At 44.9% G+C, this 8,608-nt stretch overlaps 1 protein-coding gene across 2 annotated transcripts in view; it reads right to left on the bottom strand.

The window, feature by feature from the left end:
• LOC111672871 (sodium/calcium exchanger 1-like) overlaps window positions 1-6,553 on the bottom strand; it is a 14,139-nt gene extending 7,586 nt beyond the window's left edge. For both annotated transcript variants that reach the window (XM_087169669.1, XM_087169668.1), the window contains exon 1: window positions 4,731-6,553. In XM_087169669.1, the coding sequence (XP_087025795.1) occupies window positions 4,731-6,532 (1,802 nt within the window). In that variant the 5' untranslated portion in view covers window positions 6,533-6,553. The remainder of the gene's footprint in view (window positions 1-4,730) is intronic.
• Window positions 6,554-8,608: the final 2,055 nt, after the last annotated feature.

Below are 8,608 nucleotides of genomic sequence, written 5' to 3'. Positions count from 1 at the left end.
CTGCAAGGTGTGTCAGACATCTTGAAGTAGTGTACATAGAGGTGTAGTCAGACATGGACTCATTGTGATATAAGAAGCTCAGTCACCATCAGAGCTGCAGCTGCAACACACAGCGAGCTAGCTTAGCTAACTGTAATAATAATAATAATAATAATCATAATAATCATAATAATCATAAGTCAAAGAAGAAACAAGACTGTTTCCTGAGTGATCAATTAAAATATTCAGGTAAAAACACTCAGAGAAACCAAACCAAACCCTGCACATGGACAGAGACCTTTACACTGGAGGAGCTTTAAGATCCGATGAAACCTGATGACACAGTTAAAAAGTTTGGTTGTACCACTTCGTTTTTCCTGCCTTCAAGTGTTGGAGGCGTCAGTCGGCCTCAGGCTACAGCAGCCCTCATTGGACAGACAGTGTGTGTGTGTGTGTGTGTGTGTGTGTGTGTGTGTGTGCCAGCAGCGTGGAAACAGAAAAGTGCCTTCATCCATTTCCATGTTTATTTAATCTGAGCAGATTGTTGGTTTGGAGACACAAGATGTTTCTCATGTCGTCGTTTTATTAAAACTTAGAGCAGGATGTTCGTCCAGCCGATTAATCAGAGGTGATGATGAACATCAGCCTGTTTCTGCTTAACTACAGAGGTGTATATATATATATATATACACATATATATATATATATAAATATATATACACATATAGTAGATTTCCGGTTGTAATACTTTCATTGATACAGTTATTGGCAGTGAGTAACACACAAGCTGAGGAGGTGAAAGCTTTAGTTGTGATGGAACACATGACTGTTTCCTGGAGGAAGTACGTTACAGGTCGTTTTATATAAACAAGATTTTAATTTAATTTAATTTAAATCAATAATACAGCAGCAAACTGTTTTCTACTGTATATAAAGATGTAGTGGAGTAATGAGAACGAAGCATGTGAGTCCCTCCTGTTAAACCATTGCTCCTTCCCACATTTATAAACACACAGGCTCCACCCACAGGTGTGATGTCATAGTGCAGCTTTCAGGTGAAAGTAACCTTCCAGAATTCCCTCCACTGAAGAAGAAACCAGGTTTTCATGTAAAAGGCCTCAGACACAGAAAGAGATGAGACCAGATCACAGATGGACTGGACTGAGGACTATGGCTCAGATCCTGGTCGGCAGGTGGACCGTCAAAACATCTGTAAAGGTTTTAAAGTCATTACGGGCTCCATCAGCATTGTCACCTGCCCCATCAGTGTCAATGCCGCAGTTGGTCCAAGTGGATCAGTCCAAGACTGAATTTCTTTCCCAGTCTGACCGTGGAGCAGATACTGGTCTGGTTCACTGAGAGGAGAACCCTGCGAGCTGCTGAAGTCCAGCTGGACTCAGTGTAAGTAGCTTGATGGTTTATAATGTTACATGTCTGTTTTCATTAGTGACGGCTACAGTAGACATGCTAACATTAGCATTAGCTGGTATTACCATTATTATTAATGTGTTCAGCAAACGTTGCTATCAGCTAACTGTTAGCGTTGCTGTGGAGCATATCACAGCTATGCTGGCGTGGGCTAATTGCTGCTTTTGTTGACCCTTGTGTTCACAGGGAAACTTTATTCAGTTTTGTTTCTTGTGTGTTTTGACACTGAGAACATGACGGGAGGAGCTAGCATCAGCTGTCGGTCAGTACTGAGCTAACTGACAGAAGCTCATCTGTTTGGATAATTGGCTGAATGAATTGAAACGAGTGGCTGCTGCTTCAGGTAACGTGACGAGACTCTTTCTGTTTTCATTGAGACACATCAGAGGCTAAAAGCTCGGCTGAAGCTGTTGGTGACAAGTGTGTGAGTTCACAGCGACCAGAGCCACTTCACTGTAACAGTCACTGGATTGAATGTGAATGTGAAAGACCCTGATGCGTGGAGCTGTAGGTGCAGGACGAGTCTGCTTCTCATCTCTGCAGCTTTACAAGAGCCCGCTCACTTTTCTGTGGAGGGAAACAGACAGTGGAGATAAAGTGAGGCTGGAGACGTGGCCGGCGGCCAGCGGCGACCTCCCCTGTCGTTGGCTGTGACGGGAGCAAGCTGCAGTCGTCCGTCTGCTTTATGAGCTGACGCTGCGACGATGAGCAGGATCCTGCTGCTGAACACAGGCTGCCCGAATAAGGAAGAGAGCGGCGTGATGTTTATCTGCCCAACACGGACTAGCAGCACTACACAAGACATCTGACACACACAGACACACACACACACAGACACACACACACACACACACACACACACACACACACACACACACACACACACACACACACACACACACACACACACACACACACACACACACACTAAAGAAAAGAGGGGAGTCACCTCCTCGTGGTCGTGTCCCTCCTCCACTCAGACGAGTTTCAGGTTCCCACAGTCTAAAGACTCAAGTCTGTACAGATCAATAGAAATCCTTTATATTTATTTTTATAGTTGCACCAGAAATGCCTATTTGCATTTGTATATGTTATAGTATATAGTATTTCTAACTTTTATTATTTATTCTAGTGTTTGATTCTGTTTCGATTCTTATTTTATTTCTTTATTATTTTTCCATTTGCTGCTATAAAAATGTTAATTTCCTCAATGGGGAATCAACAACGGTTCATCTTATCTCATCTTATCTTATCTTGTCTTATCTAGGGGGAGATGAGGGAATATAACAAGATATAAAATAAATGACTAACCGATCATATGTTGTGTCTTAAACAAAACTAAACTAGAAAAGCCTGCGTCCGTCAGCTCCTGACCAATCAGATGTGAGTAAAACTACCTGAGGTCTGATGGAAGTTAATGGGAGCGGAGAGTGAGGCTCTGTAAACACTGTAACCTGAGGATGCTCAACGTAAACAGCAGCAGAGTGAAGCTCCTGTCACACACAGCAGCTCTGTTCAGACCCAAAGATCCTCACTGGGAAGTTTTACAAATGTGACGCATGTCCAGCTGAGTTACAGATGTGCTTTTATTCTGACATAGAGGCTTTTATTCTGACAGAGGCTTTTTATAAAGAGCTGAGAATGAGTGAAAATGTCTGGAGTGAAGAGCTCAGTCAGAATAAATCCACAGAGCAGCCTTCAGTTGTTTGCTGCTCCGACTGTCGCCGGGCGGAGGAATAAAAACACAGCGATTCGTAGTTACAGGTGATTTTACACTAATAAAGACATAATCGTGAATATCATACTACATGCCAATAGATCCCTTAAACCCGACACACTGGTCCAGTAAAGTAAAGTCAGAGCACATGTGGAGGAGACGGAGATGTTAACATCAGTAACATCGTATCAGCTCCAGGTGTTCGGCTGATAACTCCACCGCTCTATATAAGGCTCTCCTACAGCTCATTGTGAGTGAATGTAGGGCAGCATCCTCATTAATAAACTGAATCACAGAACGAGCGTGGCACCTTTTCCATTTCAAGGCGCTGTCTTCCTCCCTCGCAGCCAGCGGCCATGTTTATGCTCTGGAAATAAATGTGTTGCGTTACATTCCTGCTGCCCGCGGACATGGAAAGAGTCTGTAAGGAGCTATGTGAGGCATGTAAACCTGAAGCTGGCAGTCACATGACCGTATGGAGGCGGAGCTGCTGCAGCACCAGGAATAGAACCCATTGTCTTTTAATAAACTCCTGTTCAGTATCAAACAACCTGTTGCTTATTATATGAAATAACGCATCAAGCATCAGATCCCTTTGACGTGAGACACAGCGCACTACACTGCACTAATGCAAGTATGTGAAGTCAGACACAGTAAAGTTCAACATACTTCTCTCTGGACTGCATCATAAAAACCTCTAGCTCCTTTTCCACTGGTTAAAAAACCTGCTAACATCAGGCTTTTGTCTGCAACGGAAAAGGGAACAACTGGCATTCATACCCCGGTGAACTCACTAATTTTCACCAGTTTTCCTGCTGCTGTCTTTCAGAGACAGACTCAAAAGTATTAGAGGTTCTGTAAACGATCATCACGGGCACTAGTAGTTGCACTAGAGCACTAGCATCTCAGACCAAAGCTAATGCGTCATCAGCCACACCTCCGACCTCCTTCAGACACAACTGCATAAAATTTCCCTGTGAACATGCGAGCCAATAAAAAACAATCTAACCACAACCATTAGCGTAGCATCGCTGTGATACAGCCAGCTAGCGATAGCAACTTTTGCCAAACACATTCATAATGGGTCATACTATTATACTACTACTATACTACACATAATGGTCCCCCATCGGCACCAATGACAATGATGGAGCCTGTAAAGACACTGATGGAGCTGGTAAAGGCCAACCCGGGAACCTGTCCTCTAATGGGACATCTCTGTCTTAGCCACAACAGCAATCTGTGACTGTAGTGGTTTCATTCAAAAACATTTGTAAATATCCTTTTGTTTTAATTTTTCTTCCAACCTAACACTGTACAGCAGGTGAACTCAAAAGACGTCCATGTAGATTCTACCTGTTTATTAACTTCATCAGTTTATGAATCTTCATTAAGACGTCACGTCACAGACCAAGAACCAGGAGTGGACGAGTCATCAGAGAGAAATAAATACAGCCATAAACCCAGAGAGATGTCGACCAGGTCACATGATGATATATTGAGAAAGAAACCTTAACACTTTGCAGAGAAATCAGGGAACTTTCATTTTCATTTTTAAAATTTAATCATCGCTCAGAACCTTTAAGTTAAGAATATTTGTACTTACGAGATCTCATCATTCTCAAACTCCAGGACTCCATGTGTGTCCTCAAAGTCCTCACCGCCTCCTTTAGCCGTCCCCTCCATGGTTTTGTACGGCACCACCACAACACCGCGAGCCCCCGAGGTGCGGACCACCTTCACCTCCATCACCCCGATGCTCTCGCTCACGGTCACCACCGGCTCCTCGAACGTAAAGATCCCTGCGTGGTCGTCGTCGAAGATGGTGACAGTGGCCGTGCACGGGAGACCTAAACCTGCGAGAGCATCCACGTGGTTCGCCTCGTGTCCGTCTGAGCCGGCGCCCTCTGACATGACCTTCACATTGCTGAGGTGAACCAGGAAATGCTCATCTTCCTCAAAAATATCATCGTCGATAATGTCAATGCGGATTTCCTTTTCAGTCTCGCCTGGCTTGAAGACGATAGTTCCTTCAGTGAACCTGTAGTCCGAGCCGGCGTTAGCAGTGCCGTCTTCGGTCCGGTAATCCACTGAGACTGTGCTCGTTAGGTCTCCACCTCGACGCACCATGTTCAGTGCCACGCTGCCACAGTTCTCCAGACACTGGTAAGTACCAGGGTCAAAGAAAACCTTGGAGGAAAAATCGTTCAGTGAAACCTCGGAGCAGATGTCGTGCTGGGCGGCCCTCTTGGCCTGGTCAGCGGCGTGCTTCTTCAGGATGTTGCCTGCTCCCGTCATGATCCTGGTTGCCTGACAGCGGTAGAAAGCCCGACTCTTCTGTTGCTGGGTTAAAACCTGATAATTAGCAAGCTCCATCAACTGCTCCGTCTCCTTCTCTGGATGTTTCTGTTTCAGCTCCTTCAGGATCCTGGCCACCTCTCTGCGGGCCTCCTCCTCGTCCAGCTCCTTCACACCAAAACCTGTCTCTCCGTCCAGGAACTCCTCTCCGCGGGAGTTGAGCATTTTGCCGTCCATTTCAATGTCGACCTTTGAGGGAAGCTCTGGTTCTCCCTCGGTTTCGATGATCACTCCTTTCCGTTTCCCTGCTCTGTATCGTTTGTACATGTATTTGTAAAAGAGGAGCCTACGGTCGGCCACATAAGCAAACCCAACACAAATGGGGAAGAAGAAGAGCGTGAGAAGCCCCTCCCATATCTCAACAACACCTGGGGAGATGACGGCCAGGATCAGGTAGAGCCAGATGTACGCAAAGACGCTCCAGGTAGCAGTGACGAAGAACACCCGGAGGTGCTTCACTCTCCTGGTCTGTCCGTCAGGAATGACGGACACACAAAGGCCGATGATGACAAACATGTTGAAGGCGGCACTTCCTACGATGGTGTTGGGGCCCAGCTCACCGGCGTCAAAGTTGTGACCGCAGACCTCCACGACTGACAGGAGGATTTCTGGGGCGGAGGAACCCAGAGCCATCAGTGTCAGGTTGGACACCGTCTCGTTCCAGATGCGCACCGTTGTGGTGATCTTCTCGCCATTTGGTTTCTTGATGGTGATCTGTCTCTCTTGGGAGGTGATGACCTCGATGGACGCCATGAAGCGGTCAGCGATGATGGAGACACCCAGGAACATGTACGCCAACCCCACAAAGTAGATGGTGGCTCTGGCGATGCGGTCGGTGAAGGTCGGGTTGTCTGGCTTCCACACCGGCAGGATAACTCCCTCTATGCAGGTTGTGCTCCCGCCACATTTGGTGCGGTTGCTGCCCGTGCTGTTGGACTGGAGGGTCGCAGCAGAGCCTCCCGCTGCCGAACATGGAAGTTCAGAGGAAATGATGGTCAACAGGAAAAGCAGTTGATGGGTGAACAGGGATGAGGTCCTGGCTCGGCTCATGGTGATGCTTGAGCTCCCTTAAACCTGCAAGACACAGAGGGAGACTTCAGTCCTTTGGTTTCTGATCATGTTTGAATTGTTTGCTACACAACATCTTTTTCCTTTAGGAAATGACTAGTCTGATACCATATTATATCAAATATAAGCCCACCTTTATTTTAGAGAACAGACAGTTTCCCCAAGACACTGTTCAAAGGTGAGGTAGTCCTTTGTTGAAGCCTTTTCTCTCTTAGCAGTGATACATGAAAAACTTCCATTATACATGTAGAATATAAGATTGAACACTGTCTCATGATCTGTCCCAGCTGTGGAGGAGAAGTGTTTTTCTTTCTCTTCCTGACCCGAAGTTTCTCAGTGGCGGCCATGATAAGGAGCTTCAGTGCTTCCTGTCTTATCTCCTTTAGTGAAGGATGAGACTGTCCAACCACAGCTGCTCCTCCAACCTGAACCACCACCAACCCTCTGAACTAAGAGAGACCTTAGTTGTCATGGTTACAACAATAAACACGTAGACTGTACTGCAGGCGCACCTACCTTCATCGCCATGGTTACTATGGTATATGTCATGGCTTGGTTAGCTTTAGGAAACGATGGTGATTTGGGTTAGAGAAAGCACTTCCTCAACAGAAGACGGTCTATGTTGTCATGGTAACTATATAAACAGCTGGTTTCACACGGGGATCGAACACGGCTCTCCTGTGTCACATTCATCCATCCACCACCTCCTCCTGACATGGACTCTGTCTCTCTTTATACTACGTCACCAACACTTTTCCCTTCGCTCCTGTCATCATTACTACGACCACTAGATGTTGCCTAGCAACAAAACCTGACTGTGATGTCATGATAACCCGCTGACAGACGACCTGTGGGCTCGTTTCTTTACATGTTTCATGTTTGTGACACAATCCAGAACTGTGATTTTCTGAACTCTTTAAATCCAGTTGGGAGTCATGAAGAAGAAGCAGGTTGAAATTATAATTAACAACATCATCATTATAACGAAGCACGCACACACACACACACACACACACACACACACACACACACACACACTACTAACAAATGTATGAAAAGGTCAATTTGAGAGATTGTGCTTCACAGACTTTCTCATCACATCATCACCTCCGACTCTTTGGATGGAAGTTTTTCCATCGTTTATTGTCCAATTAAAAGATCATCAATGAGTGAATGAATAGTTTCAACCACTAATTTACATAAACTGCAGTGATACTTTATCACCATATTTTTTAATTGACATTTATTCGTTGAATCAGTTGTTCGGGGAGAATCACTGTAGTTGTATCTGTCAGTTTATCTGTTTGATTGATTTATGGTTTAATTGATCAGTTGCTCATCTCTCACGTTCTCCTTCATGTTGACTGCTATAAAATCAGCTGGACTTTAAATCGTAATTTAAAAAATCCTTTTATTTTTCTGTTATATTGATGTATTTAAAGATGTTCTATTATTCATCTGTCTTAAGTTTCTGGTTCTGTCACTTTGCTGCTGTTAAACTGCAGATTAATAAAGGAATAACTTTATATTTTATATAATCTATATGAGCTTCATTTAAAACGACTTTTTCTTACCTTCATATGAACTTTAAGGAAACAATAAACATCATTTTATGCACCAGTATAACATCACTTTACCATATGTATTATTATATAAACTAATGAGTTACAGTGTCTCTGTCTCTGATGTGTCCTCTCTGATGTGTCCTCTCTGATGTGTCCTCTGTGACAGTAGAAAATCAGAAACCTACCGTCACTCAAACAGTTTCAGTGTCTGACAGAAGATAAAATCATTGACGGATCAAAATGTCCACAAAGACATGAGAGGAGCTTTAGGTCCTGGAGGCAGAGACACTGAGGGACATGGATAAGGAGACGTCCAGCCTGTCAGAGAACGTGGAGACGAGGAGCAGAAACACCAGAGTCTGATGATGTGAACACCGTCCACACTACTGTGTCCAACACTGACACCGTCCTGCTCTGTCTCCTCCCTCTGAGTCTGTTAACACTTTCCCTCCTCCTCCTCCTGCTCCTCCTCCTCCTCCTCCTCCTCCTCCTG

This window comes from Seriola lalandi, unplaced genomic scaffold (assembly GCF_002814215.2).
Source record: "Seriola lalandi dorsalis isolate HSWRI2012SDOR001 ecotype SW California unplaced genomic scaffold, Sedor1 jcf7180002054905, whole genome shotgun sequence".
Lineage (NCBI taxonomy): Eukaryota > Metazoa > Chordata > Actinopteri > Carangiformes > Carangidae > Seriola > Seriola lalandi.
The sequence above is the reverse complement of the archived record's forward strand: the minus strand, read 5'-3'. Positions and strand labels throughout refer to the sequence as shown.